The 12,899-nt window shown below is 36.9% G+C and overlaps 1 protein-coding gene across 7 annotated transcripts in view; it reads right to left on the reverse strand.

The window, feature by feature from the left end:
* LOC132019787 (solute carrier family 22 member 10-like) overlaps positions 1-6,242 on the reverse strand; it is a 28,056-nt gene extending 21,814 nt beyond the window's left edge. For all 7 annotated transcript variants that reach the window (XM_059403394.1, XM_059403413.1, XM_059403403.1 and 4 more), the window contains exons 1-2: positions 5,705-6,242; positions 4,393-4,496 (exon numbers count right to left, since the gene is read on the reverse strand). In XM_059403394.1, the coding sequence (XP_059259377.1) occupies positions 4,393-4,496; positions 5,705-6,106 (506 nt within the window). In that variant the 5' untranslated portion in view covers positions 6,107-6,242. The remainder of the gene's footprint in view (positions 1-4,392; positions 4,497-5,704) is intronic.
* Between the last annotated feature and the right edge of the window lie 6,657 nt (positions 6,243-12,899).

Below are 12,899 nucleotides of genomic sequence, written 5' to 3' on the forward strand. Positions count from 1 at the left end.
CAGAGAGAGAGAGCAAATGGAGGCAGAGGCAGAGAGAGAAGTAGGCTCCCCGCTGAGCAAGAACCCCGATGCAGGACTCCATCCCAAGACCCCAGGACCATGACCCAAGCCGAAGGCAGTGGCTTAACCAACTGAGCCACCCAGGTGTCCCCTCAAGTCTCTTTTGTTTCCTTTTGTGTCTATTATGAGATATGTTCTTTGTGGTTACCATGGAATGACATTTAACATCCCAAATTTTAAAAATATGGTTTGAATTGATGCCAACTTCAATAGCATGCAAAATTCTAAATGATATTTGACATGCCTAAAATATATATAAAACTAAAGAACCTACACATAAGCCCTACAATCTAATTGATGAAGTTGTTTCCCAAGAAAGATACAGGTTAACAATTCTGATGCTGATGCACATGTGGAATTGAACAAATGACTATGTGGATGGTGGTTGGTAGAACACAGATTTTTCACTTTGGGGGAGGGAATTCACAGATAAGCAAGGGAAGGAGACTAGAATGGTCATTATAGTGATAGATTAGAGTTGGAAACATTAGTATGAACTCATGTGTATCTTAATATACATACAGATGATTACACATAGAAGTATTTATGCACATTTATATATATGGGTTAGAATACACACTTGCAGGTCCTTGTTCTTTCACCTAAGAGGACTTAGAAACAATGGCACTCCAGATCAAAAACCAGACCTAGTACCCATATATTATTTAATTTTTTTGCTTTTCTGTTTTAACATACGAAACCTGTACATAATTAATGTTTACAACTTGAGTTTGGAATTAAGTATAGACTGTGAAATCATCATTACAACCTATGCCATACATATTAACTGCAAAAGGTTTCTTTCACCATTTTATATTTTATTTTTTATAAGAACACTTAACATAACAAAAACATAAATAAGAGGAAGTAAAAGGTAGAGATTTTATATGTGAATGAACTTAAGGTTTGTTTTTATTTCATTCATTTATTTTATACCTATAAAATAAACTGTTATATCTATATTTTTTGTAAGCCTCATAGTAGCCACAAACGAAAAACTACATTAGATTCACAAAGGATAAAGGGAAGAGAACCAAAGTATGCCACTAAGGAAAATGATCTTTCAAAAGGAAGACAGCAAAAGAGGAAGAAAAGAATAAGGGACATACAAAACAGCCAGGAAATAATGAATAAGATGGAATTAATGAGACTTATCTATCAATAATTACTCTAAATACAAATGGACTGAATTCCCCAATTTAAAAAAGAGAGACAAAGAGGGTTATTATATAAGGGGTCAATTCATCAACAAGATATATCAATCATAAGTAAATATGCACCTAACATAAGAGCACTCAAATATATTAAGCAAATTCTAACAGGTCTGAAGGTAGAAGCAAAAAAAAACCACAAAAATTGTAGCTCCGTTCTCAGCAATAAATAAATCATCCAGACTGCAAATCAATAAGGGAACATTGGACTTCAACTGTATTTTAGAAAAAATGATCATTATAAACACACATAGAACATTCACCCAACAACAGCAAAATACACATTTTCGTCAAGTGCACATGAAACATTCTCCAAGACAGATTATATGTTAGGTCAAGAAAATTTAAGAAAATTAAAATTATATCAAGCATCTTTTGCAACCACAAGGGGATAAAACTAGAAATACAGGGGGAAAGTTGGAAAATTTGCAAAGATATGGAAATTAAACAACTGGAAAACCAATGAGTCAAAGAAGAAATCAAATGAGAAATAAATAAAATCTTGAAACAAATAAAAATGGTAACACAACATACCAAAATCTGTGAAATAAATAAAAGCTATATATGACAGCCTGTAGCTAACATTCTACTCAGTAAAGGGCTGAAAGATTTTCTTCTAAGTTCAGGAAAAGATAAGGGTGCCCACTTATAGCACTTCTATTCAGCATAGCACCGGAAGTCCTAGCAAGAGCAATTAGGCAAGAAAAAATAAATAAAAGACATAAGATTGGAAACAAAGAATTAAATTGCCTCTGTTGCAGGTGATACAATCTTATATAGTGTAAATCCTAAATACTCAACCAAAAAATTGTTAAAGCTAATCTAAAAATTCAGTACTATGGTCAACTAATATTTGATAAAGGATCCAATAATACAAAATGGAAACAATATGTTCTCTTCAATAATGTACTGGCTAAAATGGAAAATTACACGCAGAAATGTAATTTGACCCCCATCTATCGCACTTACAAAAATTAACTCAAAATGGATTAAAGACTTAAAAATTAGACCTGAGCTTAACCAACTGAGACACCCAGGTGCCCCAAGAAAAAAAATTTTAACCATCGAGTTAAACATCATGGAAATCCAACAGAGTTTTTAAAAGCATGGTCCTCTTGAAAGAGAAACAGTAATGACAGTAATATGAATGGTGACAGCAACACTATGACAGATTATTGAATGAAATGAATTAACTTGAATAAATGCTGTGAATTGTCTTCTCTATTCAAAAAAAAAAAAAAAAAAAAAAAGAATTAGACCTGAAACCATTAAACCCCTAGTTAAAAGGGAAAAAAAAGAGAGAGAGAGAGAGAGAGAAAAATCTTCTTGACATTGGTCTTCACACAAGTTTTTGGATATAATAACCATTCAAACTGCTGTAAGGTTATATTTCTTTGTAGTTTTGATTTCCATTTCCCTGATGGTCAGAAATATTAAACACCATTTCATAAGCCTGTTGCCCATTTCTGTGTCTTCTTTGGAGAAATATCTGTTTAGTTTCTTTGCCTATTTTCTTACATTTTTATTAATTTTTTTAATTTCTTCTCAGTGTTCCAGAATTCATTGTTTAGGCCACCACACCCAGTGCTCCATGCAATACGTGCCCTCCACAATACCTACCACCAGGCTCACCCAAGCTCCCCTCCAAAACCCTCAGTTTGTTCCTCAGAGCCCACAGTCTCTCATGGTTTATCTCCCCCTCCAATTTCCCCTAACTCCCTTCTCCTCTCCATATTTTTTAATCTTGTTATTCATTTTGTTTTTGGTTTTGCTCTTGATTATATTGGTTTCCTTTATATTCTGAATATTAATCCTTTATCAAATATATGGATTGCAAATATTTTTCCCATTCTGTAGATTTTCTTTTCATGTTGTTGATTGTTTCCATTGTCGTTCAGAAGCTTCTTAGTCTGATGTAATCTCACTTGTCTATTTTTGCTTTCATTGCCTATACTTTTGGTGCCAAGACCATGGTTCAGAAGCTTTTTATTTATGTTCAATTCAAAATCTGTAGCTTAGCTATAAGGCTCGGTCTTCTTCACCAAATTTTCTACTCTCCTATCCTGTCATATCCACCTTCTTCTCCCCCATCCCCATAGACCCATACACATATACTACCCTATATGAATTAATATAAACTACCCTATATAAGCTCATATAAACTCATCAATCAGCATTTTATGATGAATCATCAAAAAGGACTCTGTCAAAACATTAGTCAATATCAACACTTTGACCCTGATATCTTTTATGAATTACATTTAGGGTGATATACTCAGAGATCTCAATTTTCACTTGAAAGATTAAATTAAGTTTTTCTAATAGACAATAAGGGATACTCTAAATCTCCATTTCCTCCAAGGAAGACCTGAGTCTATGCATTCCATGGTTGGCTGCCACTTCACGATGGGCACTGCCAGGTGCAGGACACCCCAAACTTCTCACAACACAAATCATGACATGCAAAGTCTTTAGACTAATTACTTCATATGGTTGCAAAAATTTATCTCTAAAAAGCCTGAATACCCCCCCTTTATTTTTTAACAAAAATCAAGCAGCCAGATTTAGCCACAATTATTTCTTAATGTAACTTCAATGCCACCTCATTATGTTTTATATCAATGTCTATTAATTACAGTTGGACAACAATGCCATGATGATCAGTCTGAAAACTTATAAGCACTTAACTCCCTGGGTCCAGTAGGGAATTAACAGAGAAGCCCTGCTGAAGCTTCCAATGCTGTTCTCCGTATCCATGTCTTTAGACAAGCTGAACCCCCTGTCTTAGAGTACCTTTCTCTCCCTGCCCATAGGTAACTCCTTCTCATCTTTGTAAATGAAGTATTATGGTATCTTCTGATAAATACTGTTCTAAAATGCCCATAGGTTTTATGGAGATGTCACTGTTGTACCCTGTACAAAGATATGTATGACAACAAAATGGCATTTATCATACAGACTCTAATTCTCCACTTCCATCTCTAGCTCCTAAGGAACCAAGGCAACCCATAACAGCATAAATTGCATTTTGGAACCCAATAAAGACTTCTTTATGAAAGAGTTAATCATAAGCTGGTGAAAACACCATAGAATAAGAGCAGTGAGATCTGGAGACACTCACCTGTCTGAGAGATGACCACCTATGAGGCCTCCCACCAGCATTCCAGCCATGAATAGGGATTGAACAACTGATTTCTGTGACTGATAATTACATACTAGGTCCCACTGGAAGAGAAGGAAGTCAGCACCGAGTAGTTTCACAGCAGCTTACAATCCCGCAGTGTGCACTTGCTGCAACAGCCGTCAGTGGACATGCTCCCCAGGCTTCCTTTCCTACATCTACTTACATGTATCACCCAAGTCTCAATTTAAGCATGACTTTCTCCAGAAATCCTCAACTAAATCTTCTGGGGTATTATTGGGGCCCATCTTGATATGTGCTTAGCATTCCGTACCTCAGTGGTTCTCAATCTTTGCTACACACTGAAAACACTGAGGAGATTTTCTAAAATACTGTTGCCTGCATTTCCTACCTTAAGTGAAAAACTCTGATTTTTTTCTCTGAGAAGGAGCCAGGGCATGGAGATTTTTTTTTTTTAATTAATACAGTTACTTCCAATTTGCGGCTAGGCTGAGAACAAGTGACCAGATAATAACTTTTCACACACTATATCAAGTACTTACTTGTCTAATCATTAGTATTCAGACTGTATTTAGTGGAATCCATGTCTAGTTGGTTGATTTCACTGACCTCAAATTCAACATCAGTGTTTGGCAGTTAAGAAAGCAAATATCATATGATCTCAGTAATATGTGGAATTTAAGAAACAAAACAGGTGACCATATGGGAAAGGAGAAAAGAAAAAATGAGAGAGGGAAACAAGGCATAAGTGTTACTTAACTATAAAGAACAAACAGGGTTGACGGAGGGAGATGGGAGGGAGGTGGGCTTGATGGATGATGGGTATTAGGGAGGGCACTTGTGATGAACACTGTGTTGTATGTAAGGAGGAATCAATGAATTCTACCCCAAAAACCAATATTGCACTCTATGTTAAGTAAAATTTGCTAGAAGAATGAAAGAGAGCTGGCTACAGTACCCACACAGTAACCCAAGACTTGAACCATGTTCATCCCGTTATTCTAAACACCCAGGGCACCTGGGTGGCTCAGGTGGTTAAGCATCTGCCCTTGGCTCAGGTCATGATTCCAAAGTCCTGGAATCCAGCCCTGCTTCAAGTTTCATGCTCAGCAGGGAGCCTGCTTCACCCTCTCTCTCTGCTGCTCCCCCCACTTATTCTCTCTCTCTCTGTGTGTCAAATAAATAAATACAATCTTTAAAAAGAAAAGACATTCGATGAATTAATAAATAAACAAACAAATAAATAAAAACCCAGACCGTATACTTAAAAGAGTTAAACGGGGCCTCTTACCTCAGTCACGATGGTGGAGGGGAAAGAGCTTTGGTCATACACCCAGCCATCTAGACAGGTCTCTTTGTCTGGCTCAGTCATGTTGGTGACACTTCCATTCAGATGAAGAAGCTGCCACTGGGGATGGATAAAGCGGTGACATTTCTCTGGCCTCAAATCTGAGTCCAGTGGGATGAAGATTCTCAGGAGGGTCTCAGGGCTAAGGATCCCACTATCGTTATCAGAAACTGTGTCATTGTCAAGGGTGTGCACCCAACAGCGATGACCAGGAATGACGGTAGTGAAGTTCTCCAGAAACATTTGACATGCTGTCATCACCAAAAAGGGAACAATTAAAACCATCTGAAGGATCTGGAATTTCCCCAGGCCACCAACTTGATCCAAGAGCTCCTGAAAGGGCATTGAGTGTGAACAGGTGATCCTCAAGAGAAGACTTTAAAGAGATAAATTCAAAGGGAGAAAACTGTTTCCTTTTATTAATTCACACTAAGCCAGTGCCAGTTTCTTATCAATCATTCCTACAACAGAGCCAAGGAAAGAGTATTGCTAGTCCTCCCGGAATCAGGAGATGTTAATTTTTTAGTAAAGTCACAGAGAAAATTATTTACCAGAGGCATTTCTGCTGGCAAAGATACCTGTTTAAAATTTTAATCTCTAAATGTGCTTGTCCTCAATGATCTTCTGAGTGAGAGTTGGACTTTGGCATGGACACAACTCTCTAAATAAGCTAAAATAAGCTTGTCAATGCATCCTCAGCCATTTCCAAAATACAGAGTTTGAGAGACAAAAAGTGAATGGCTGTGTGATTTTTCTGTGGAAAGAACAAAAAGCAAGTGTTTTTCTTGCTTGGTACTGAATTTAGGTTAAAACAGTTAAGGTATACAATCCTTTGTTTTTTTGAGGGTTTTTTTTTTTTTTTAAGATTTTCTTTATTTATTTGACAGAGAGAGAGAGAGAGAGACAGTGAGAGAGGAAACAGAAGCAGAGGGAGTGGAAGTGAGAGAAGCAGGCCTCCCACCAAGCAGGAAGCCCAATCCGGGGCTCAATCCTAGGACCCTGGGATCATGACCCAAGCCGAAGGCAGATGCTTAATGACTGAGAGACCCAGGTGCCCTACAATCCTTTGTTTTTATAGATTTTATTTATTTATTTATTTGACAGACAGTGATCACAGGTAGGCAGAGAGGCAGACAGAGAGAGAGAGAAGAAAGCAGGCTCCCCGCTGAGCAGAGAGTCCAATGCAGGGCTCGATCCCAGGGTCCTGGGATCATGACCTGAGCTGAAGGCAGAGGCTTAACCCACTGAGCCACCCAGGTGCCCCAATCCTTTGTTTTTAATTAGAACAAAGTGGCATGTGGTGCAATTACCTTTCCGTGACTGATATTGTACTTCTGTTTAAATTAAACCAGGAACTCATGTTACTAGATTCCTTACCATGTAAATACAGGAGGAAGGACGTGGTAAGTCCGTGCAAGGGTTTATTTATTTGCTTATGTAATATATTTGAGGATCTTTTCTGTGCTTGTGTTTAGAATCCTTAATTGGTGATTAAGGATTTTTTCTTTTTAAAAAGATTTTATTTATTTATTTATTTATTTGACAGAGAGAGACATAGAGAGAGAGGGAACACAAGCAGGAGAAGGGGGAGAGGGAGATGCAGGCTTCCTGCTGAGCAGGGAGCCCAATGCCAGGGTCAATCCCAGGACCCTGGGATCATGACCTGAGCCAAAGGCAGACGCTTAACGGACTGAGCCACCCAGGCGCCCCATGGTGATTTTGTCCTTATGAATGAGGCCTCTTTATCTCTGATAGTGTTCCTGTTCTGCAAGCACATGTTTTCTCATACTTATATAGCCATTCCAAGTTTTTTTTTTACCTATAGTTTGTATGTATAGTTCATATCTTAGCTACTGTAAATGCTGCAGTAAGTATAGGAATGCATACAACTTTTTGAATTGGTGTTTTTGTTTTCTTTTCTTTTTTTAATTTAAATTCAATCAGCCAGCATATAGTACATCATTATTTTCAGATGTAGAGTTCAATAATTCATCAGTTGCATATAACACCCAGTGCTCATCACATGCCTTCCATTAATGCCCACCACCCAATTACCCTAGCGCTCCATCCATCTCCCCTCCAGCAACCCTCAGTTTGTTTCCTATAAGTAAGGGTCTCTCATGGTTTGTCTCCCTCTCTGATTTCTTTCCATTCTGTTTTCTCTCCCTTCCTCTATGATCCTCTGTGCTATTTCTTACATTCCACATATGAGTGAAACCATATGATAACTGTCTTTCTTTGACTGACTTATTTTACTCAGCATAATACCCTCCAGTTCCATCCATGTTATTGTAAATGTTAAGTATTCATCCTTTCTGGTGGCTGAGTAATTTGATCAAATACCTAGCAGTGGAATTACTGGATCACATGGTAGTTCTATTTTAATTTTTTTTAAGATCCTCCATTGTGTTTTCCAGACTGTCTGCACCAGTTTGCCTTCCTACCAACAGTTCATGAGGGCTCCCTTTTTTCCACATCCTCATCAACACTTGTTATTTCTTGTGGGTTTTTTTTTTTAATTTTTTATTTTTATAAACATATATTTTTATCCCCAGGGGTACAGGTCTGTGAATCACCAGGTTTACACACTTCACAGCACTCACCAAATCACATACCCTCCCCAATGTCCATAATCCCACCCCCTTCTCCCAAACCCCCTCCCCCCGGCAACCCTCAGTTTGTTTTGTGAGATTAAGAGTCACTTATGGTTTGTCTCCCTGGGTTTTTTTAACCATTCTAACAGTGTGAAATGATATCTCATTGTGGTTTTGATTTGTATTTCCCTGACAATGAGTGATGCTGAGCAACTTTTCATATAACTGTTATCCATTTCTAAGTCATCTTTGGAGAAATGTTTATTCAGGTCTTTTGCTTATTTTTAAATTGGGTTATTTGAGGGGTCTACTATTGAGTTGTATGAGTTCCTTATATATTTTGAATATTAACCCCTTATCAGATATATGTTTTGCAAATATTTTTCCATCAATACTATATAAAACTATTCAGCAATAAAAAGAAATAAAATACTGATACAAACAAAAATATGCATGAATCTCATATATACTACACTGAGCAAAAACAAAACAAAAAGCAAAATTAGTTCCTAACAAAACTTGTACTGGAGAGGTGAGGGTTAAGGGATACTTTGACTGAAGAGTGAGCACAAAAAATTCTGAGATGATACAACTTATCTGTCTGTTGATAGGACTGTGGATTTACACTACTATGTGAATTTATACAAATACATTGAATTTTGAATTTGATCTCAGGGTCAAGAGTTCAAGCTCCACACCCAGTGTGGAGCCTTCTGAAATAAATAAATAAATAAAACTATCTTCTCCCATTATTGCCCTGTATATTCTTTAGCTTCTAGCTTTTGAATGTCTTGTAAATGCATAAATATTACTTAACTTTTACTATAATTGTGTGCTTATTATTCTCTTGGTTAGAAATTTTTCCCCCAAACATTCAACCACTGCTTTATTGTCTCTTCCTTCAAGAGTAGTTAAAAGTTCGCTTCTATAAAGATCATTACCCTGGTCCATGGTCCAGCCCCTCCCCTGGACTTATTAAACATTGCCTTTTAAATTTTTCCAGACCGCATTGTTTATCCTCCTTACAATTATCTTATGACATTGCAGTGTAATTATTTATGTACCTGTCTCTTATTAACTAGATTATGAGACCTTGAAACACTGACGTCATGTTTCACTTATAAACATAAATAAATATATAACATACAAATACATATAAACATACAACACTGTTTTATTTATAGCAATAGTAGGGAAAGTGAGTCCCAAATGGTATTTGAATGACTCAATAAATCTGGTAAAAATAAACTATTACAGAATAATATTTCCTTCCTCCATTTTGAAATTTCCTCATTTTGAAAATCTTAAAATCACATCTGAAGGTTTTGAAGGGGCGGGGAGAGGGAGGTTGGGGGAACCAGGTGGTGGGTATTAGAGAGGGCACGGATTGCATGGAGCACTGGGTGTGGTGTAAAAACAATGAACACTATTATGCTGAAAAAAAATTAAAAAATAAAATAAAATAAAATTCTCTTATAATTCTTGTAAAAAAAAATCACAAAAATCATGGTATGATCTAAACTGAAGCAGAACTTCAGTTACAAACATATTCCAGTTTGCTTTAACTAAGGATGGCTTTTATCAACCTTTAACCAAAATTCAGTCTTAATGAAGAAAAATCCCTTCTATGTGCTCTTTGTACAGAAACATCACAAAGCAGTTTACCTTTGAATATTCACACATCACCTTTCTGAAAATAATAGCAGATCCTTGAACAGGTGTATTTCCACCTAAAGTCTACTTTAGGAGGAGCGTGTAAGGTCACTATCTCAGTATCTCAGGAGCCTGTAAGATCAGTATCATTCACTGAGTAGTCTTTTAAGTAAGTTCAGTTGTCAGCTACTAAGTATTTTGCTAGATAATTATATCTGTGACTTTACTGAAAATATCCACTTGCCTCAAAAGATTTGAGGGCAGAGAGAAAGTCCAAGATGGCAGAGAATAGGAGACCTTAATTTCATCTGGTCCTAGTAATTCAGCTAGCTAGCTGTCTAATCATTCTGAACATCTACGAACTCAATCAGAGGTCTAAGAAAAGAATAGCTGCAACTCTACAAATAGAAAAGAGACCACTTTCTGCTAGATAAGAGGTACAGAGAAGTGAATCCAAGGAAATATATGGGAAGATAGACTGTGGCGGGGAGGGAGCCTCTATCAGCCAGCTACCACCAAGTGATATAGCAGCAGAGCACAAAAATGGAACTTTTAGAAGTCTTTTCCAGTGAGTGACAGCACTCAGGCTGCTAGGTAGGGATGGAACCCTAGCTGGGGCAGTGTGATCTCAGGACCCTTGGGGTCACAGGAAGACAGGGGTGCCTGAGTGCAACAGAGCTCCCAGGTATTGGAGCAGGGAAGCCAGCTGCAAAGAGTGAGCCCAGGAGTTGGGTTGGGGTTGTCATAAATGATGAACTGAAGCACAGTCAGGGACTGCTCTCTGAGCAGGGACCCATCAGCAGCAGAATCGGGAAGATCTCCCTTCTTCCTCTGGGAGGAGTGGCTGGGAAGCATGCCCCAGGAGTCTCCAAACTCCCACAGGGTCATGTGTCTGAGGTAGAAACACTCAGTCACAGGCCAAGTCAGTTTTTCTCTGAGGGCTCATTGAAGAGTGGGGCCCTGAGCTTTTGGCTCCTCTAGGACCAGAGATTGGGAGGCAGCCATTTTCATTCTCATCCTATAATGCCACACAGAAAGCCTTCAGGGAACAAAAGTCACAGAGAGCAAACCCGAACAGATTACTTAGCCCTGGCCCCTGGCAAGAGCAGTGTAATTCCACCTCGGGCAAACACACTTGAGAATCAATACAACAGGCCACTCCCCCAAAAGATCAGCAAGAACATCCAGCCAAGACCAAGTTCACTGATCAATGAGAACTGCAGCACTCCAGCCCTAGGGGAATACAGCACATAGAACTCACAGCTTTTTTCCCCATGATTCCTTAGTCTTTCAACTTTAATTTTTTAAATTTTCTTTCTTTTTCTTTTTTATTATTTTCCTTCTTTTTCAACCAACTTCTCATTTTATCAACTCCTTTTAAAAATCTTTTTTAATTTTTCATTTTTACATTACATTCTATCTGTTCATTGTATTTAATCTTATTTTTATATATGGTTTTTTTTTCTTTAATGTTTTGGGATGCAGTTTCTTCTAACAGACCAAAATACATCCAAAATCTAGTGTATGGTTCTGTTCAATTCACCCACCTGATCATATTCTCCCCTTTTTTCTTCTTCTTTTTTTTTGTTTTTTGTTTTATTTTGTTAAGTCCTTTTTTTTTTAAGTTTTCATCTTTACAGTTAACATTCTATCCTTCCAGTGTACTTAATTTTATTTTTGTATATATTTTTTTCTTTACAATTTTGAGATGTAGCTTCCTCTAACAAACTGACCAAAATACACTCAGGAGGTAATATATTCCTCCTGTTCTATTCACCTGTCTGTTTATATCCCTTCCTTTTTGCTGCTATTGTTTCTTTCTCTTTCTCTTTTGTTCTTTTTTTTTTTGTCTTTTAATTTTCATTTTTATAGTTACATTCTATCCTTTTACTATATTTAATTTTATTTTTGTACATATATAAGTTTTTCTTTCTTTAAAATTTTGGGATCTAGCTTTCTAAAAAAACAGACCAAAATACACACAGAATCCAGTGTATTGCTCTATTCTGCTTACTTATCTGATTATATTCTCTTTCTTTTCTATTTCTCTTTTCTCTTTCTTATTTTTTTTCCTTTTTTTTTTTCCCTCTCCACCCCCCACCCCCAAGTTTTGGATCTCTTCTAGTTTGTTTAGTGTATATTTCTCTGGAGTTGATGTTGCCATTTTAGTATTTTGTTCTCTCAATCATCTATTCTTATCTGGACAGAATGACAAAACAGAAAAACTCACCTCAAAAAAGAGAACAAGAGGCAGTACTGACTTCCAGGTACCTAATCAGTATGGACGTAAGTAAAATGTTGGAACTAGAGTTCAGAATAATAACTATAAAGATGCTAGTTGGGCTTTAAAAAGAAAAAGCATAGAAGACACTTGAGAATCCCTTTTTGGAGAAATAAAAGAACTAAAATCTAACCAAGTCAAAATAAAAAATACTAGTAATGAGATGCAATTAAAAAAAAAAAAAAACCGGAGGCTCTAACTGCTGGAATAAATGAGGCAAAAGAGAGAATTAATGATCTAGAAGACCAAATGATGAATAATAAAGAAGCTCAAAAAAAGAGAGATAAACAACTATTGGATCACAAGGGAAGAATTAAAGAGATGTGATAACATAAAGCAGAACAATATTAGAATAACTGGGATCTCAGTAGAAGAGCAAATTATACTGGGAACTTCCTTAATCTGGGGAAGGATCAAAATCCAGAAGGCATAGAAAACTCCCCTCAAAATCAGTAAAAATGGGTCAATACCCCAACATATAATAGTGAAACTTACAAATCTCAGAGACAAAAAGAAAATCCTGAAAACAGCTAGGAATAAGAGTTCTGTAACCTACAAGGGTAGAAATATTTGATGGTAGCAGCTATTTTTCTCCCTGGCTAAGGGAGAA

Source organism: Mustela nigripes, chromosome 1 (genome assembly GCF_022355385.1).
Source record: "Mustela nigripes isolate SB6536 chromosome 1, MUSNIG.SB6536, whole genome shotgun sequence".
NCBI classification, from domain to species: Eukaryota; Metazoa; Chordata; class Mammalia; order Carnivora; family Mustelidae; genus Mustela; species Mustela nigripes.